The sequence below is a fragment of the Argentina anserina genome, chromosome 4 (genome assembly GCF_933775445.1).
Source record: "Argentina anserina chromosome 4, drPotAnse1.1, whole genome shotgun sequence".
Classification (NCBI taxonomy): Eukaryota; Viridiplantae; Streptophyta; class Magnoliopsida; order Rosales; family Rosaceae; genus Argentina; species Argentina anserina.
Genome location: NC_065875.1, coordinates 13,927,473 through 13,947,276, shown reverse-complemented (window position 1 = coordinate 13,947,276; position 19,804 = coordinate 13,927,473). Strand labels below are relative to the sequence as shown.

Below are 19,804 nucleotides of genomic sequence, written 5' to 3'. Positions count from 1 at the left end.
GATTTCTTTGCCAAAATTTTTGCTGTTCTTTGAAGACCTGCAGTGGTTGTATATCGACGATGGCGCAGAGGATGATGAGGGGATAAGGTTTATAGCTTAGAAAGGTGGGGTTCTATCATGTGGAAAGGCTTAATTGATGGCAACTTTGGGACTTGAGGTTTAGTTGAAAGGATCTCTATGAGGTGGGTTTCTGATGATGGAGGCGAATTTAACCAAAAGATGATGGAGGCCGATGATAGGATGAGGATAGACTACAATATTAAGATGAGCTTTTCTCTCTTGAATGTTTCATTGATTCACCCTTATTTTTTCTCTTTTACTTTTATCTATTATCCCTTATAAAATTATTGCCTATACTTAATAATTTTTTTATTTGATATATATAAAATATTTAATTAACGTGTCTATCACGTGTCTGTGTCTAACGAAAATTTCATTTGGCGTGTCCGTGTATCGAATCGTATCAAATACGCCGTGCTACCTAGGTAGTATGAATAGCAAATTACAATAATCTCCTTTTCATATTCTTAACAGATTTATTGCATGACATTCCATAGCCATAGGTTAGTCAGACTAGTGATGATTGCATTTCCTTTCATTAGAGGCCACTACTAGCTATCAGGCCTTTACGGATGACCATCATTCCGTCTCTATTGATACTACAGGGGACAGAAGCAATCTCTTTCAATGCTTGGGGGCGAAAAAACTGTATCTCTTAAGATGTACCATCCCCATTTCTGTTTTTGGCATCTTGGGGACGAATTTGTTTGTCCATCCCACCTGAGTTACCATTGTCAAACACAATGTTCATGCGCCTCTCTCTACCTTTCTGACAATGAATGTTGTTTCTTATACTTATTTTATGTCTTGGTTCGTCGCCATCTTAAACCAGATACCAGTCTGGTTTCTTATTTCATGGAGCCCACTCTTTATGTCCAAAATGATTATGCTTTTGTATCGTACCACGTCCAAATTCTTATGTACAAGTTACCAAATACGATACTTGTATAAATACATATACTTCAACAAAAATTACAGAGTCAATAAACTACACATTAAAGACCCCCCAACTATCTTCTGCAATTTCTCTTGCCGAAAATTCCTGTAGAAACAAACTGTAAACAGTTCAAAAAATGTTGACATATGATCGTGAACAGAAGAAAATATGATAAAGAAGAGATTGGTTGCAACCTACCAAATATCCTACTATAATTTTTCCCTTGCATCAAATTCATGTTTCTTCACATAACCCTGGAAATCAAAAATAACTTTGGTATCAGATACACAAAGTCACAGCTCAGAAACATATACAAAATCATACATATGAAACTTAGTTCCAATAGAAATTTTATATTTTCATTTACTCTACCTTGTCTTTGCATAATTTTCTCTGATTGCTCTTATTTTGTTTGATTCCTGGGCTCTATCAAACCTTCGACCTCTTCCTAAATCACAAACCAAAAATTAAACAAATATTTTAACTTGCAGAAACCATCTCAAAATCAAATCATGCTAGCTTCACTACCTGCTCAATAGCACTAAGATTCAAAGTACCAACCATGTATTTATGCACTTAAAAAACAAAACCCAGCTTAAGTCTCCAATCAATCACCGCCGGCGAGATTGCACCATCGCATGCAGACCAGACCACAGCCCTCATCAGTTTTTTATTTGAAACACACCTCTCCATCATATCTAGAACCAGATCCCATGGGAATAAGCAAAATCCAATGAGATCCGTCAGATCTAACTCGGCCAGTGCTGCCTCGACCTCATCCTCATTAGGTCGCTTCAATATCTGTAGCAACACACCATCCCGTCGGGAAAATCTGCCAAGTTTGAACTATATCTGATGGTTGGTCGCAATCTTCATCTCCATCACCTTGACAAACTGTCACGCCCCGGTCCCGACGGTCTGTGGGTTTTGCCCTACCGCACGTCGGTCCTGAGGAGCACGACTTAGATGTTACAGTGCGGAATGTAATAAAAATAAAAACAACTTCTTTCTAGGTTCTTCACTCTAGTTAGGCGTGTCCAATCCCTTCCCGACTCGACAAATCTACACTTCTCTGCAAAAGAGTGTAAAGATGAGTGGGTGAGCAAAACCATACGCTTAGTAAGTGTGTACTATAATATGCCAGCAAAGCAATGTCATTTTACACACGTTATAAAAAAACATGTATATCACATACGCACAGTTCACAACAATTTGTCACATCGCACAATCCATTCTTAATGGTTATCCTTCAATTTAGTGATCCCCACGGGCATCTAATGGCCTCTTGCCCTATACCTCCGTATGTCATATCCTTACTTCGGCATAATCCAATCAAGAAGTTCACATGTTCCATGACTAATTAAACAATAACTCCAACACCATAATACGTATAATCCAACACAGTTCACAATCGACATGCTTCACTTGAAAATAGATAGATATTTCATAAATAGATCAAAATCATGCTTTTGGACTATTTTAAAAGCATATAACAATACTAGAAATACATTACAGAAATTACTAACATCGAAAATACGAATCGTAAGCTGGATCGTAAATCGAGACACTAAAAGAGCATTCTACAAATCACCGTTGGATCTAGCCCAAATCTCTAGGGTAGAAAGATCACGCCGATATGAATTTGTAGCCACTCGCGGATTGCAAATTGGAGTTACGGATCAAAAGTTATGATCCGCAGATTTTTTCGTCGTAAAACTAATAAAATAATAATAAAATTTTGGAGAGAGTGTTTCGGGAGAGAATTTGCGGCTGAACAAGAAGAGCTGGTCCCCTGTGTATAGGGTTAGAAATGCCACATGTCAACTTGCTATTGGTGGTTGCATAGACTTAACACTCAAATTGGATGGAAAGATGACGTAATGACCAGATTGCTCGAATTTGAAAAGTATAAAGAGTGATCAGTCGAAATTGAAACTTGAAGAAGTAAACTGTCGAGTTTTTGATAGTTTGAGGAGTGACTAGTATTTTATCATAAAAACATAATGAAAGATCCCATGAGATTGAATTAGGTATCACAAACAGATTTGGAGTCTTATCTATCCTTGCTCCTCTTTAAATGATGAACTTGGTACTGTTTAGCCACAGTAGATTAGCTCTCATCTCAACTCTCAAGCCATAGTTGCTTGCTAAAAAGCTGCTTATGTTTTATTTTAGTTGTGTTTGTGCTTTTCTTACTCTTCTGAAGTGATATCACTATTGATTGTTTTGTCTGTTCAGATAAATGATTAGTTTTTAGAACTTTCCAAGCTGGTGTAGTTGTCTCTCCATAGTCCATACCAGTATTTGATCAATCATGCCAACATTTCATAGGCAACAAGCAAAGTTTTATATGATAAACTTTAGGTTACTACACAAGCAAGAAGGATAGGAAAAATAAAGATCGAAAGACAACTACAAAGGGGATTCCAGGTTCTGTTCCGATCCACTTGCACTACTGTGTTTCACATTGCTGGCTTAATTGTATTTCTGGGCACTATTATGACCATGACCATATATGAACCTTGCAGTCCCTTCTGTGTATACATGAGTCTCATTTTCCAACCTGAAAAAAAAAAGAATAAAAAGAAAGAAAGAAAGAAAGAAAGAAAGAAAGAAAGAAAGAACAGATCATGAATCAGTAACTGCTTCATCAAATTTTAGATGAAAAAGGAAACTACATTATATGGCATGTGACATACGATTTGCGAACGGCTTTGCTCAAGGTAGAGGCTGATGAAAACGTTTTCCCATCTAGGTATCTGTTTTCCCCATTGATCCTCAGTTTAGTTCTCAGGTCTAGTGCATCAGCACTAAGCACAAATGGGGTATCTGAAGCCTGTCAATTTAAGCAACTATTTAGCCTCCTTGTTAACAATTCAAATAGGGTCCTAGTTCTCTACACAATTACAATTGAGGACTTCTTTACCATAATCCATCCCCAAGTATCAGCATAAGAAGGAATATGAGCTGAATAAGGCACAACATCTGCAACACAAAACAGGTGATAAGGAAAGTGTAGAGCTATAATTACTCAAAATATTGGCTTAAGCCTCAAGGGAAATAGTCTTATGGATCAAGTTGACTTACATTTGAAGACCTGCCTTAAGGTATTGTAGATGCAAGAGAATACTTCTGTGTGGCTAAAAATTCCAGCAGGACCAGCCTACAAAATATCGATGATTCACCAGTTCAGTCTATGTACGTTTATACATGTGATAAATTTCATGCACGTGTGTGATGGCCTGTTAATACTTCAGAAGAGGTACCTGTGTGACAAATATGCCATCCTTGGTGAGTCTAGGTTTGACAATTAACTCATAGAAAGATTTGGTGTAAAGTTTATAGCACGGTCCTCCTTCAATTGGGTCTGCAAGATCTCCAATGATCACATCATAGTGGTTTTCTGTGTGTTCTAGCTCAGCCCTGCGAAACACCTCAAGAATCAGTAACAGCAAAATTACTACATTGGAGGTTACTAGATCCGATCGATGTTGATATATATGTATGTACTATATTCACAAATAAAACCTGGCATCATTGATGATGAGCTTGAGTCTTGGATCACAGAAAGCTTCCCTATTTACATACAAAAAGGATTTGCAGAACTCCACCACCTCCTGCATAATGTGAACATAAAATTCATAATCAAATTGCTTTGTTGAATAATAGTGTTATAAATTATTAAACCCCTAATAGTAATTCAGACTGTCTCTTCTGAATCCAAGAGAAAAATGATAAAGGAACTTTGGTAAAAGTAGCTGAAAATTAAAACAGGTAAAAGGATATGTTTTTTAGCTTTTAGTAGAATCGATCAGTTTCTAGTAAGAATAAAGATCATGGGGAGAGCTAGTTAATTTACCTCATCAATGTCACACATGACAACCTTCTCCACAGTCTTGTGTCTCAGAAGTTCTCTAGCAGTGGAGCCTTCACCTCCTCCCATGATGAAGATGTTTGTAGGACTAATATTCACATTAAAATATGTTTGCTGAGTTACTAAGACTAAATAATAATTTCTTGTAGATATAAATGATGTTTGTGTATGTATATAAATATCTATATGTATCATCTCTGTATGTATATGTAAAGAGAGAGGTGAAGTACTTTGGATGATGAAGAAGTGCTGGGTGGCAAAGACACTCATGGTAGATAAATTCATCAGTCTCGGCACTTTGAAGCTTCCCATCAATGACCAAAACCTGCAAAAAACAGAAGGTTTAAAACTACAGAAAAGAAAAATGGCATGAATCACTTGGTTTTTTCCAACTTGAAGTAAAAATCAGACCTTTCCAAAGGGCTTTGTGTCCAACAAAGCAATGTCTTGGTATGGAGTAGATCCTGTATGCAGAATACTGCATTACAAAAACAGAAAAAAGAAAAGAAAAGAACTATTGCTTAGTAACAACTTACAGTATGTAAATGATGAAACTAAACACTGATTAGAATACTAATTTCTATTCCAACAATATTATGTGTTGTCTGACCTTTTTGTGACCAAGATTTCTTGTCAAAAATAATGTTTTCACTTTTAAAAAAATCCATTCAATTTGTAAAGGAACTTTCACCCTCAGATCTTAAAGAGGGCCATAAGTCAGCTAGAAGTTTATTATGTATTTCCACATTCAAGTGTATAGTGAAGTAGGAACACCAAAATGAAGAAGTGAAATGGAAAAAAGATCAAGCAGAAGCCAAGATTACTGTAATAATGCAACTGATTTCACTGAAAATGCATAGAGAAGTAACTATACCTATTAAGAGCAAAGCTCCATCTTAAGTTTTCTTCGATTTCTTCCTCGTACCAGCAGCTCTTCCGGTAGCCATTCAGTACTGGATGGCTTTTCCCATTCACTCCATTTCCATTTCCATGCACTCCATTGCAGTTCACTTCTATTCCATTCCCATTCCCATTCCCATTCACATTGCCATTGGAATAAGAAATATCACCCATTTTGCTATGACTTCAGAATAGAAAAGATCAGTGTCTATTAAGTGTATGTGTGTGAGAGAGTGAAAGATGGAAGTGATGCAGAAGTGAGGAGGGTTCTAAGAATATAAGAAGGGGGAAAAAGGTGGCCAAGGGATTCTGGTCGGATAGATAACTAGGAAACCATCATTACCAACAAATATATAAATACAGGGGGAAGAATATATAAATACAGGGGGAAGATCTCTTTGAAGTGGGTATGCTTGAGACTACAAGAGCCCCAACAAAGATATCTTCGTTCGAATCCGTAAAGCTAAAAGAACATTGTGGCTTCCTAGTTTGGTTGTGTATGTAGAGTTGTATCAAAATTGTGTTCCATTGTTATAACAGTAATGATGGTGTATCCAATCGTCTATGTACCATCCAATCCATTCTCTCTACGCATTGTGTAATGTAATATTAGTTGTAAAGAAAAACGTATTTTAAATATATCTACATATGTCTGTGATGAATTAACACATTAAAATACGTAATTTGTCAAAGATAAATTATATTTTAGTTTATGAAATGTCTATGAGTCGTGCCAATAGGCGTTAACACATTATTTAACTTACGATATGTATAACGGTGTTACACATGCATGAAACTGATGAAAGGTAGAAAACACCTCTAAATTACTACTGATAATGGTATTAGAGGAGGGAAAAGGATAAAAGAGCATGATTGAGGGAGTGACAAGAAGCGAAAATTGTGGTTTTATATTCTTTACTTGAAGAATGTGTGAAGATCTTGGTTGGAATTGGAACAAGAGAGGGGAGAGGAATTTTAAGGGCGTGCACTGGAGATCATGATAACATTCTGTTTGCTTCAAAAGATTTTGAAGGCATGCTTTGGCAGGCGCACTCATCATCACCCTCACTCACCATTTAACGCATCAATTCGCTCCCCTAAAACTGGAAAATTACTTCACCATTTCTTACTTAAACCACAATTTATTAGTTGTCCATTTGGTTCATCCAATATTATTCACTTTGAATGTCACTCCTCAATCATGGTTGTTTTTCTATATCATGTCAATGGATGATTGAATTTTCTCCTCCAATTTGTGGGTGTGTGTAATGAGGACTCCAAGTCATGGTTCACCTAGTGGCGTAAGGTTTGCATCACGATGATATAGAGTGTTATACTTTGCATATAGTGAAAAGAAATTAAGAGATGAGAGAATGAAAATGCTCGTTTGTTAGAGGATAGATTGGACTCGTCTTTCTTTCTTTCTTTAGTCTCCCTTCAAATTTCTTAGTCCAAACGTTCCACTCATTTATGCTCGCAAACACGTTTTCTCAACACCAGTTAGAATCATGTCCTTTTCATTTCATGCGTTCCGCGCACTTCGAACTAGCTTCTGGATGATTATTTAGACATGGTTAGAGTTTAATTATGTATCGGAGATACCTATAAAGTCTCTTTTTCACCTTTTAATTTTGTCTCTTATGTTTTTCATCGAGGAAATTTATGTAAATTTTTTTTTTGTAATTTAGAACTTTATTTTTTTGTTCAATATTGCATTAGTGTAAATTGTACTTTATCTTGTTATTCAATACCAAATAATCAAAACAATTCCTCAAAACAAAGGAGGAAAGACAATGTGCCTTCTGTTTTGTATAACAATAACACTGTTGCCTCTGGATCATTGAGGGCATAGGGCACACAAGGCACATTGGAGAAGTGAGGTGGGGAATCGTTGTATTCCATGCAGGCCGACTATGAATACAAATTATACAAAGAAATCATTCTTGTAGTGTGTGTTTGGGTGGTGATGATGGATTCTGCCAAACTCTTGTTTTAGAAAGTCATGATAATCTCTCAAAGGCCTAAAAAACTCTATCAAACTCAAAGGACCCCAAGACAAAATTGTGTTCCATAATCTTTTACTTGCTTCCTTCCCCCATATATCTTCGTGACCTGTAACAAATCATTTCACCAAGGCAAGGTTTGTCACCCACCAAATGATTTGATATGATTCATGGAAATACTTCTTTGCTTTCTGCACCCAAAATGATGTATTCTCATTTCCCATAATGAATCATGTGATGAGAACTTAGCTAGGCAATACACCGGTGTACATTGTACAATGTCTCGTGCCTCTACTTGTTATAATGGCATGACTCAAACCCGAGCTTTGTTTTGAGAATTTCACCAAAGCTGCTATGAGGCCAAGTTGAAATTTGATTGTTAACAGAACTACGCTGTTGGGTTCAATCCTAGTAGGCCAGAATGAGAGTGAACTATTCTTTCGCCGTTTAGTAAAGAAGGCCAGAATGAACCACCACATTTGTGGCTTTTCGGATCAACACATTTTCGACTTGACATTTATAAGAGTTACATTAAGATCTTTACTCTGGTGGTAAAGTATGCCTTCCAATGTTTCCACCTATGTCTAATAAACCCCGGATTATTCAAATTAGAAAAATGGGTGGATTCAAGATTTCTAGCCGCGGGTAGGACTTGAGATTTTGTTTTTTGGATGGTCTGTTGAAGTTTGGTTTACAGAAGTGCTCAGATAATCTAGCACATTGTTAATAAAAGTATATTACATATACACTTTATGAAGAAGTAAAAAAAAAAACTAGAAAGAAAGTTAAAACTGGGGAGAACTCAAGTCCTGTACACCATAGACTTACCCATTCTCAGCCACTGCCAGCGCCGTCTCCTTTGCCCTGGTCAACGGAAGCCTGCCTCCACTCGTTCTCTGTCACCGGCGGTCACTCACCATTGCCATCACCCCGGTCGACCTTGCCCGACCCGACATCCTCACAGACATTTTTCTTATATCACTCAATTGTGAACTGTAAGTTCTACATTTGCTCTTTCCTCTCATGCATATACGTAATACTAGATTAATGGCCTGAATCAGTTGTTGGGCATCTGTAATTAATCACTATCCCCCAAGAACCGGTTATGTTTTGTTGAAATGCGTCTTGGGTTGTGTCTGTTACATTGGTTGTGTCCTTAAGCTCATCATGGTTCATGGTAAAGCTTAGAATTTCTCTGTTGGACTTCGATTTTGATACTAGATTATGTGGACTTTCTTTTCTTTTGTACATTCATACCAACAAGAATGCTACTGCTAAAATACACATTGATAGTGCAGTGTAATTTTTTTTTAAAATGAAAAAAAAAAAACTCAATTACTACAACGGATGGTGTGAGTCGAATTCACAACCGCCTACTACTTATAAAGAGAAGACTTGGCCCCTAGACTAAATGATAATTGACAGTGCAGTAAACTAAACATCAATCTCAAGTAAAAAGTTATAAATGTGAAAAAAACACAAACTGAAACGGTGTCGTATGGAGCTGAAAGCCTAAACCGTCGAATGAATACAACCCAGTCTGCCCTTAAACCCCCAAAAGGTTTTTCCTCTTTTCTCCTCCGCCCGGTTTCTACTTACTCGCCGCAGCTGCACTCTGTCACTGCCGTACCGACAAAACTCACCTTCACATATAAGGTGCTAGTACAGTCTTGTATCAGAACCTGTTTCTTATCTATTTGTTCATTGACTCAATCAAACTGTTATTATGTTTCTGTGTTTAATTCGGAAGTATTAGATAGTTGGATGCTCTAACTTGTTTGCTCCCGATTGGGATGGGAATTGGGTACGGATAGGTTTGAGATGTTGGAATATGTCAGTTTTCACTCTCTGGGTTTCGTTTGTTTCACCTTACCTTGTCAATCATATCAATTGGGTTCACAACTTCACTATTACATTTTCCTTACTTGTTCGATTAACATTAGAGCCCAGGTATGAAATCCTTAACACCCATTCAGTTTTCCTCATTAAAATTTTCAGTCTCGTATTGGGGTTTAACTGCTATGCTTGAATTGAGATTGGAGGGGCTGTGGTCGGAGATTGTTGGTCTGTCTAGGTTTCTTGAGAAGTTGAACAATGGTTGGGGATCGCTCTTCTTTAGAATGCGGAGATGTTAGTTTACATTTGAATACTGTTGTTTGTAGTCGCAAAGAATATACTTACAGTACATAATCATCGTGGTGCAATTGAAATTTTGGTTGATAACTTAAGAGCAAGTACAGAGAACATCAGTTTGATGATATTGACATTTGTAAGGATCACTAAGAAAGAAAGAAATTTGTAATGCATGACAAGATTTCTTTTGTGAACTTACAGAGTCATAGGCTAATTTTGATGTTTTCAAATCTGAGATGTCTTTTGGTCTTTTGAGGTCATACGATATAGGGGAAGGAAGGATGAATGATAGTACTCGATCATGTCTAGAGTGTTGAAGAACAACATGCATCTAATTTATCATATCTTGATTTTTTTAATATTTCAACAGATGGAGTTTGTCAGCCCTGAAGGTCTTCGGTTAGATGGTCGCCGTCCCATGGAAGTATTTCTCTATCCTTTGATTTTCTTTTGTGCTAACTTTTATCTGTGTTTTATATAGTTGATTAATCTTCTTTTTCTTAATTTGATCCAAGATGAGGAAAATTCATGCAGAGATTGGTGTTGTATCCAAAGCCGACGGGTTCTAACACTACACCTCTCTTCCTGCTTTAATAACATCTTTTTATGTTGCTATTAATTCATCTTGCATATCAAATTTCAGTTCTGCTATGTTCGAGATGGGTAACACTAAAGTTCTTGCTGCTGTATATGGCCCTAGAGAGGTTTAGTAACTTTTTTTTTCTCTAATGCTGCTTAGTTATGAGCTAAAGTCGAAGCTAACATGCACAGTCATTATTTAGTCAAAGTTCTTATCAAATTTTAGTTGAATATTTATTTGAACTTTATACTTTGTTATTTCAGGTTCAAAATAGGAGCCAACAACTGAATTCTAATGCATTGGTAATGTAGTCTTCGAGACCTCTATCTATTAAACTAAATTAACTTATTTATCTCTCTGAATATACTGCTTCTGTAATTCTTGAACATAGGTGCGATGTGAGTACACCATGGCAAATTTTAGCACTGGAGACCGAATGAGAAAACCAAAGGGTGATAGGTTATATGCTCTATTCCCTTCCAGTATTCAAGCATATGCTCTTTCTAAATGATATTCTATTTAAGCTTAGTATTACAGTGTTGTAACTAATATGTGCATCCTTGATGCTTTCAGGAGATCCACTGAGATATCTCTAGTTATTCGTCAAACCATGGAAGAATGCATTTTGACCAACTTAATGCCTCGATCTCAGGTTTGTCTCAGCTTCAGTTGTATTATGAAGGGAACTTTGTCTGCTTGAGTTTGTAAATTGTTTTTCTGAAACATTGTACCTTGCATTTGGTTTTTGCAGATAGACATTTTTGTGCAAGTTCTCCAAGCAGATGGAGGTAAATATTGTTGCGTCTATGCAGTCCTAAGCCCTGTTGATAAATTGTACGTTCAGATTGTGTATTGTCTAGGCTGCTCTTCTATTTTTGTGTATGCATGCAAGATCCTGTGTTATCCAGTATATACTATATAGTAGAATTAGGCTTGTTGAGGGAAAGAGGCCTTCCTATTCAATTCATTGCACGAGAATTTTTAATGAACCAGCTGCACTTGTACAATAGCACCACCCTTTGTTTAAGGCAGTTCTTGTTAACAGTCAAACTATGCTGAGAGTTGACCGATTGCTAGTATTATTTTTGCATTGGGCATAAATAGGACTGCTTCTGAAGCTGTTTCTGTTCATCTTTAAATGTAAATACTGAAAAAATGTTACTATGGTTCAATTAAGAATGAGAAGATCTATCTTCGAGTCTAATTGCATTTTTGTTTTCTGGGCAGGAACTCGATCTGCATGTATCAATGCTGCAACCCTGGCCCTGGCAGATGCTGGAATTCCAATGCGGGATCTTGTTACTTCTTGCAGTGCTGGGTTCCTTAATAACACCCCTCTACTTGGTAAATTCACTTAAAAACCTACTTGTACTGGGAATATATTTTGTTGGCATAAATGCCTCCATACTAGAAACTCTAAGAGCTTATTTTATTGGCTGGACAGATTTAAACTATATAGAAGATAGTGCTGGAGGCGCTGATGTCACTTTAGGAATTATGCCCAAGTTTGACAAAGTGACTCTTCTTCAGGTTATTAAAATAAAAATCTGTTATTGAATTTACTCCTCCCAATTTTAAGTCACGTAACTGTATCAGTTAACATCTCAGGATTCTGCTATAAACCACTCATTCGTGATAATTCAATGCAGATGGATGCTAAGTTGTCGCTGGATACTTTTGAAAATGTAATGCAACTTGCGATCGAGGGGTGCAAGGCAGTTGCAGAATACATTAGAGAAGTAAGCCATCTATTCACTTCATTTATTTATATTCTTTTTCCAAACCAGATGAAAATCCATGTATTGTCATGTGGATGATTACTGCTTAATGAGTGCTTATGTCAGATATTATTGGAGAATACAAAGCAATTGGAGTATCTTCGAGGAACATAGTTTCATAGCATGTTAAGGTGATCAACATTCTTTGTTAAGTTGAGGAAACATGAACTGATGACAACAATTTTGTCAAGTTCTAACAGTCACCTGCAGACCAATTGATCCTTTTTTGTAATTTGTGTTTTGTGATCTACTTTAGGTTGGCTACGCTATGTAATTTGGCGGATGGAAGTAAGCTTGGACGAAGATCACGCTTGGTTGGAATGATGCTGTACTCATGAAATGGAGAGTTTGTTTTAGAATATGGAAACAGTTCATGCCGAAATTGGTTAATTTTAAGGCTGATATTAAGTTGTAATCTGCTAACTGAACTAAATATTCGTTTTAAGTGATATTATTTGTGTTGGAATTGATCGAAGATCTGAAGTAATATGAAACGAATCAACGCTCCTTCCGCTTCATAATTCTTTCACATTTCATACCATCTAGGAAGCAAGACAAGTTAAACATACCATCCCTCTTTGACATGAAGTTGCAGTTGTCATGTTAAAACTCCATCTAAAAGCGGAGCCTTATGAGAATTTTACTTGGTATGAGAATTCAGTCCGGACCAACCGCATTGGACAATTACTCTATTGCTTGTTAACTTTAAAGCTTTATTGTACATCAAGAGCAAAACAATCCCAATGTAGACCATGAGGCATGACCGCATGACAATGAAATTAGAGAGAAACCCAGGCAAGTAGACGTTAAGCAGCAATGAAAAATAATCGATGCCACGCCACTAGTAGCAACCATAAAGACGGGAATGAAAGTGTCGCCACCCCACCTAAGTACCGACTGCGCCATGTCCAAAATGGCCTGTACCTTTTCCGGGTTTGCTTCTATGCCGCGTTAACTGACGATGTAGCCTAGGAATTTACTTATTGTTAAGCCGAATAAACACTTTTCTGGGTTCAACCGCATCTTGTATTTTTTAAGCACGTTGAAGATGGTTCGGAGGTTGGATACGTGGTCATCGGCTTTGACACTCTTGGCCAACATGTCATCCACGTGTACCTCAATCTCACGACCGATGTGCTTATCGAACATTTGTGTGACACAACACACATATGTAGCCCCTGCGTTATTTAACCCGAAGGGCATGACATTGTAACAATAAAGGCCCCTGTCAGTAACGAAGGTCGTAGCTTCCTGATCGGCAGGGTTCATGCATATTTGGTTGTACCCAGAGTAGGTGTCCATTATGCTTAGCAGCTCATGACCTGCTGTTGCGTCGATTAATTGGTCGATTCGGGGTAAAGGGAAGCTATCTTTAGTGCATGCCTTATTCACGTTCTTGTAATCCATACAGATCTGCCATTTGCCGTTTGTTTTACGGACTATGACACAGTTTGAAATCCACTCTAGGTACTGGACCTCCCCTAATGAACTTCATGCCCTTCAATTTGTCGACCTCCTGGTGTATTGCCATGCTTTTCTCGTCGTCGAAGCTATGGCGATTTTGTTTAACTAGATATGCTGAAGGTTTGATGTGTAGCTCGTGCATGATGATGTCAGGCGAGATGCCATGCATATCCTCGTATGACCATGCAAATACTTCCATGCTTTCTCCCAAGAAGTTTGTTAGGTCCCTCTCCACTGTGGGGCTAAGAGTAGCGCCGAGCTTGATCTTTCGCTCCGGGTGATGCAGGAACAGTGTGATGTTTTTCAAGGAAGATTTGGGATTAGCTGGAGTCTTGGCTTCGTAAGGCGTAGCCTTTTGCTTGCTCTTACTTTTTGTTACTTCGCCGTCTCGCGCGTCGACGACGTTGTTGGTTAAGTTTGTTGCAGCATGTACCATCAAGATTTCGTGTCGGTTGCGCGTGCGCCTAACTGCGCATGCTTGGCACTCTTTCGCCACAGACTGTGATCCCCGGACCTGTCTTGTTCCATTTGGGGTTGGTAATTTGATGAGCATCATGTACCCAACAATAAAGGTTCGCATTCAGTTGAGAGTAGGCTGACCGATAATCCCGTTGTAAGAATTGTAGGTGTCAACTACGATGAACTCGGCTACGACGCAGACTGTGCATGGCGATGTCCCAATACGTACCGTCATGTAGTCCGAGCCTAGAGGTTGTGTTATGTCACCAAAGAAGCTGATCAGCGGTTCGTGGTCTTGTACTAACGTCTTACCACTACGCTCCATCTTCTCGTAGCACCCCTTAAATAGGACAATAACTGCGGATCTCGTATCGATCATCATTTTACCTATGTGGAATGCGTTGTCGTTGGGTAGAGAGATGTCGATTTCCTCTTTTTCAGTGAAGGTGATCTGCTTCCATCATTTCTTCTGCCTTTTGGTGTTGCCCCCTGTGATGGCACACACTTGCCTAGGGTGGTTGCTACGGGTGAAGCTCTTTTTTGCACGGTTGGACATATTTGTCATTGGGGCTCCACCCTTAATTACGTTGATGCGGCGTAGGTTCTCTTCTGCAGCCACCACATTCTGCTGTGCTCTTGGATGCGCTGCCCGAACCCCTGTATCGTCGTTGGATTCAATGTGCGGAGGGTTCTGCAATCATTCGTGTTGTGGCTTCTATTTTCATTCGGTTCGTAGTGGCCTCGCTGGCTTTCTCAATATCCCCTGATGTTTGTGGAAGAAGTCTTATAGGGTTTCTTCCCTCGGTGCTGTGTGATTACCGCGGCGACCCATCGCGTTAACTTGGCGAGGGTCTTTGTTGTCGCGACGCTCGTCGCCGAGTCTCCTGTTCTTATCTCGGTCTCTGTGCCGATCATGGTTACGCCAGTCATGGCGGTTTGATTGGTGCCACTCTTTTTTCCTTCCTTTGTTGCGGTTTTCTGTACCAGGGAAGAGCTCGTACTGTAAGGGGATCGTGTTTGTAGGTACAGATGATTGCGGCGTATTGCTTTTGTCCGATGCTACCGGAGTTCGCTTTTCCCCGTATGTGACATATTCAGCCTGAGCGTACCGCACCACCTCTGTCATAATTTCATCGTAGGTGGCGTCGCGCATTCGAGGGTCCACGTTGATATGGAACATGAAATTCTCAGACCGTAGTCATTCCTTGAATGCGACTAAGGCAAGTGTTTTGTTGAGGTTCCAACATTTGGATGCGACCGTCTGCCATCGCATGACAAAGGCGCCCAGCGTTTCCCTGCTTTCTTGCTTTACCTGGAATATACCGTTAGTCGTGTGTGCTGCTCCGGCCATGAGGATGAATTGGTTGAGGAACACCGTCAGTCCTTTCCTGTCACAAGTAGCACGAATCGTCAAAGTGGAAACCACGGCGGCTTGGTCTTCAGCTCTCCAATGCTCAAGTCAAGTTGATAATAATTTATGCGGAGTAACAGTGAGTGGTTTAGTTTACTTACCTTATAAGGTTAAGTGTTTGACCTTTTATAGTTGAGTTGAGGTAGATCATTCACTCATCTTCCGATGTGGGATAAAGTCTGGTTAATGTGTTCTCTGGAGCCTTTTTTGGGATGCGCGTGAGGGCGCGTCCGTAGTCGGTTTGGACCGCGGAGTGGCTCGTTGCACAGCTAGTGCGGCTGACTCACTGCTGGTATTGCGAGTCTGAATTATTTATTACCCTTAGTGTGCTGATAGTTGCGTTGATTATGGCGGGCATAAGCCTATGCCAACACATACTTATAACTATTAAATATACCGGGAGAATTACATTTTACAATTAGGAGTTTAGGACATTGTTAAAGAACTAATGACTAATTATCATAATTTTATTTTATGGGAATGAATAGTTCATGTACAATTATGATGTCATGCCCCCATGCCCATGTTAGCATGGTCTGGACTCTGGAGGCTTGGAGCAACTTTATTTGAGTAGTGGGTTGGACTCAAAGAAGTTTGCAGGGCTGAGCTCGAATCCACCATGGAGTGTGGACATGGCCGGGAAATCTTCTTGGTATGGGATATGATGAAATCCCACCGTGTACCACAGTACTATATCTTTATTTTCAATTGCTCTATTCCTGCAGGACATGCATGAAAATATTCAATATGCAATAATTAAAGCTCATGAATTCACAACTGTGATACGCTCCAATGTTTCATTCTAGTGTCCAATTCAATTATTAATCATCGATATATACATCCTTTTAGTGAAGTTGCATCCTGTCTCAGTTGCTTGGCCACTCCTATCTAAGGTGGCTTAACGTAGACACTGATACAAGCAATCCTATCTTAAGTGATATAATCAATCTAAGTGAAAGGTACACTAAAATTAAGGTCAGATGTAGGGGATCGTTCATTTCAATTAATCACGTCATTTGTAAGAAAATTAAAAATCAAGTAAGTTACCTCTTGCTCCAAACAGCTAAGCCATCATCTCCATGGCTCCTATCAGCATAGAATCCTCCGGCCCACCTCTCCGACTTATTATAGGCAGTCACCCAAACCTGATACTTGGTATAAGAAGCCCTAATTTGTGGGTAATCATCGTCGGCCAGAAGAGATGTTACCGGTTGTCCGGTGACCAGCCGGTAACCTACATCATTTCCAAGCCTAGTCTTCTTATTAGGGTTCACAATTAACAAATCGGCTGGCTCCAAGCCGAGGCGTAGCCTAGCCTCGGTTTCAGTTTTGGCCGTTTCTCTTACTACCTTCCAGTAACTCTTTCTAGGTGACCTGACGTCGTTAGTTCTTGCCGTCTTCATCTTGGCTTTGACAAAGGAGTTGTCGTTGCCATCAACATCGAGGTCTAGATAGTAGGTGAGGAAGTGGTCGTGGTTAACGGCAACGGTGTTTTCAGAGACTAACGTCCCGTGCACGTTTTCAGTTATCTGGTCGTCATTTGTGTATGACATGGCTTTCACCTCCAAGACACCGGTCAAGCCCACCTGATTATAAAGTGTCCACCTTGTTAGAGAAGGTTTAGGAAATTAGGGTTAGCACATCACGAGGTCACTAGATCAATCAGACCGATCACTCAATAAGAGAAAAATTATCATTGTTTTATGAGATTTTTCAATATATACTTTTAGATGTAAAATCTAGTAGTTAACCAACTCACAATAATTTTAGATGTAAAATATCTCAAAGTAAGTTGCAAACGATCTTCTTACTTGTTTTCCTTCTTTATTAGGGACATTTGAAGCAAGTCTAGGTACTAGGCCGCCATTAAAAATTATATTGTTCTTTTAAAATGAAATGAAGGTGTTGACAAAAAGTTTTAAAGAGATAATTAATTTTGCAACAAGAGTTTTAACTCTACTACTTTGACAGAAATGTCGAATAGTTTCAGCAAGTATATATTAGAGAACTGGTTTTGACATGGTGATCTAGTTACACTTCAAAAGGAAAAAAAAACGTAGTTTTTCTCAATCATCAGCAAAAAATCAGAGTGGACCAAAAGAATAAGAAACTTACCCCAACTTTGATGGTGCCACTTTGCTTGAATTCCCAATCAAGAACATAGTCATAGTTACCCACAGTAGCCACCATTCTAACCACCAGAGTTTTCTCCTGCTTCCCACTTCTTATCTGCAAAACCACCCAATTTACATCAACATCACACCTTTCCTTTTCTAGTACCAAGCTCAATGTTTCTTCACACTCTAAATTAATCAAACACTACCTTACCAATTTTCCAGGGACATTAATTTCAGTATGTCTCATTGCAACATCTCCCGAGTACCTTTCAAAGATGCATATAGCCCTTGGTACCTTTTGCACCTCCCCAGCAGCCCCAGCCATAAATCCATCGACATATTCAGCATTTCCAGGACAATCAATCAATGGCTGAAGAGAGTCAGCTGATCTCCCAAACCCAAATTCACCTATATCCATGAAAGTCCTGAAGTACCATTCATTTGTTGGATCCATATAAGGCACAAAGGTCTCAGACACATGCCCCCTATACAGCACACTCCTGTACTTCTTCTTCAAGGCATCAAATACTGAAGCTGTTGAAATTATCATTCCTGCTCTGGCATTAAACCCAACATGAAAAAACCAGTTTTCCCACTTCACCTTGTGGCCTTCCATGGAAATACCACTACTTGTTCTGTTGCAATGATCAGAATGTGACTTCCCTTTTGGGATTTGGAAATCAGTGCCTTCAGATTTAGGCAAAGGAGCTTTGAACCTATCAGTGTACATTGTGATCTTCATGAAATCAACATTTACAAGAATGGTGATACCCTCAATTGGCCTAGTGAAGACATTAACTGACCCTCCTCTGTAGAAGCATTCGACTTTTAAAGCCCTCCTTGTGACATGTTCCCCATACCAACCAATCGTAAATGGTATGCAAGAAACTTCAGACAAATTCAGTCTCCTAGTTGAGATTGATTTCTTGAACTTGGGGTAAGTCAAAGGAAGCTTACTAGCTTTGAACAACTCATTGAAGGTAAAAGGAGGTTCACCATTACCAGTGTGGACGTGGTCCGATATGACAATGTTGGTACCTAAGTCCATCACGAGCTCGTGTGTATCACCACCGCCTCGAACCACCACATGTGCCCGGCGGGGAGGGGCGCGCCTTTTCGGATTACTTGAGCTTGAAGATAGCCATCTGAGAACATCTGCCTTCTCAGGCTCATCGATATCGACATAATGAAAGGTGAGATTAGGAAGAGTTGCAAGGTGAGACTTCTGAACTATGAGCCTTACTTTGTTGATATCAGCCGGGCTGAGAGGGTCTAGGGGGTGGTGTATACCAGCTGTGAGGCAGCATTGTAGGATCAAAGCTAGAGTTATAAACAAAATAGTCATGGATTTGATTTGCCAGAGTCCTAAAAATTAAAGATATGTGAATAGGTGCTTGTTGACAAGACAAAAGAGGCAACAATGCCTGGAATCTATTCTCTGGTGCTTCTTCTACAGTTTCCATCTGCATAATATAGCATGGGGTGGTCTGCCTTTAATGGCCGGCCAACTCACATTGTCTAGCTTAGACTTTAATTCTGAAGCTTCTTGCATTTCACTAGTTCATTCCTTGCGGTGAGAGCAAGACATAATTAATCTGAGTTTGCTTTGCTTTGAGCCTTTGACAGTGAAAATGTGATGGGCACGATGATTAACCACACATGCCTTTGCATCTGAACTTTCTCTTGAAACAAGTCACATGTTTGAAGTCTCCAACTCTCTATATAATAAGTTTGTATCTAGACTCATTTAAGGGTTGCATAAGAAAAGGTCAACTGGTTCAAGAATGGATGAAAGAAATATCCTAACTACCTTTCCTTCGAATTGAAATCCTAAATGACATGTAGATGAAATATCTAGAAGTGCTCATATATATCGATGTATATCATGTCAAATTGCTTGGTTAAATATGTAACCAACGATGCTCGTTTGAGGCCTCATTCAGGAATTAATACAAGGAGTTTGAAAATGATTTAAACCCAATAGAAAACAGAAACGTTCATTTTAGTCAAGCAGAATCACCACCTTGGATGATCTTTCAAACTAAATAAGCAATTCGGCTACTTGATAAAGGAGTTGGATTCACTATC

The 19,804-nt window shown here is 39.0% G+C and overlaps 3 protein-coding genes across 4 annotated transcripts; 1 reads left to right on the top strand and 2 right to left on the bottom strand.

Moving 5' to 3' along the window:
* Positions 1–3,320: 3,320 nt before the first annotated feature.
* LOC126791089 (thermospermine synthase ACAULIS5-like) lies at positions 3,321–6,004 on the bottom strand. The gene is made up of 10 exons (XM_050517494.1): positions 5,746–6,004; positions 5,283–5,349; positions 5,102–5,196; positions 4,857–4,959; positions 4,526–4,614; positions 4,264–4,420; positions 4,085–4,160; positions 3,924–3,982; positions 3,697–3,833; positions 3,321–3,560 (listed from the first exon to the last, which is right to left on the bottom strand). The coding sequence occupies exons 1-10, from the start codon at positions 5,943–5,945 to the stop codon at positions 3,473–3,475; spliced, it is 1,071 nt and encodes a 356-aa protein (XP_050373451.1). The 5' UTR covers positions 5,946–6,004; the 3' UTR covers positions 3,321–3,472.
* A 2,624-nt stretch (positions 6,005–8,628) lies between these two features.
* On the top strand, positions 8,629–12,772 carry LOC126790908 (exosome complex component RRP41 homolog). Of its 2 annotated transcripts, none has more exons than XM_050517281.1 (13): positions 8,629–8,769; positions 10,278–10,331; positions 10,423–10,469; positions 10,551–10,611; positions 10,751–10,789; positions 10,879–10,946; positions 11,061–11,139; positions 11,239–11,275; positions 11,715–11,831; positions 11,932–12,017; positions 12,137–12,226; positions 12,332–12,396; positions 12,522–12,772. In XM_050517281.1, exons 2-12 carry the CDS (start codon positions 10,278–10,280, stop codon positions 12,377–12,379), a joined length of 726 nt encoding a protein of 241 aa, XP_050373238.1. In that variant the 5' UTR covers positions 8,629–8,769; the 3' UTR covers positions 12,380–12,396; positions 12,522–12,772. The 2 variants fall into 2 exon arrangements, with proteins under 2 accessions (XP_050373238.1, XP_050373237.1); XM_050517280.1 differs by lacking the exon at positions 8,629–8,769 and adding an exon at positions 9,304–9,430.
* Positions 12,773–16,161: 3,389 nt separating this feature from the next.
* Positions 16,162–19,061, bottom strand: LOC126791647 (primary amine oxidase 1). The gene is made up of 4 exons (XM_050518121.1): positions 17,928–19,061; positions 17,715–17,828; positions 16,647–17,185; positions 16,162–16,318 (listed from the first exon to the last, which is right to left on the bottom strand). The coding sequence occupies exons 1-4, from the start codon at positions 19,059–19,061 to the stop codon at positions 16,162–16,164; spliced, it is 1,944 nt and encodes a 647-aa protein (XP_050374078.1).
* Positions 19,062–19,804: the final 743 nt, after the last annotated feature.

Coding starts and splice junctions, on each gene's coding strand:
- LOC126791089 (XM_050517494.1), bottom strand. CDS start 5,945: ATGGGTGATATTTCTTATTCCAATGGCAATGTGAATGGGAATGGGAAT. Junction 4,421..4,525: donor CTCATCATCAATGATGCCAG/GTTTTATTTGTG, acceptor GGTGTTTCGCAG/GGCTGAGCTAGAACACACAG. Junction 3,834..3,923: donor ATACTTGGGGATGGATTATG/GTAAAGAAGTCC, acceptor TTAAATTGACAG/GCTTCAGATACCCCATTTGT.
- LOC126790908 (XM_050517281.1), top strand. CDS start 10,278: ATGGAGTTTGTCAGCCCTGAAGGTCTTCGGTTAGATGGTCGCCGTCCC. Junction 10,470..10,550: donor GTTGTATCCAAAGCCGACGG/GTTCTAACACTA, acceptor ATCAAATTTCAG/TTCTGCTATGTTCGAGATGG. Junction 10,790..10,878: donor AACTGAATTCTAATGCATTG/GTAATGTAGTCT, acceptor TCTTGAACATAG/GTGCGATGTGAGTACACCAT.
- LOC126791647 (XM_050518121.1), bottom strand. CDS start 19,061: ATGACTATTTTGTTTATAACTCTAGCTTTGATCCTACAATGCTGCCTC. Junction 17,186..17,714: donor GTGGCACCATCAAAGTTGGG/GTAAGTTTCTTA, acceptor CTTTATAATCAG/GTGGGCTTGACCGGTGTCTT. Junction 16,319..16,646: donor TTAGCTGTTTGGAGCAAGAG/GTAACTTACTTG, acceptor CATGTCCTGCAG/GAATAGAGCAATTGAAAATA.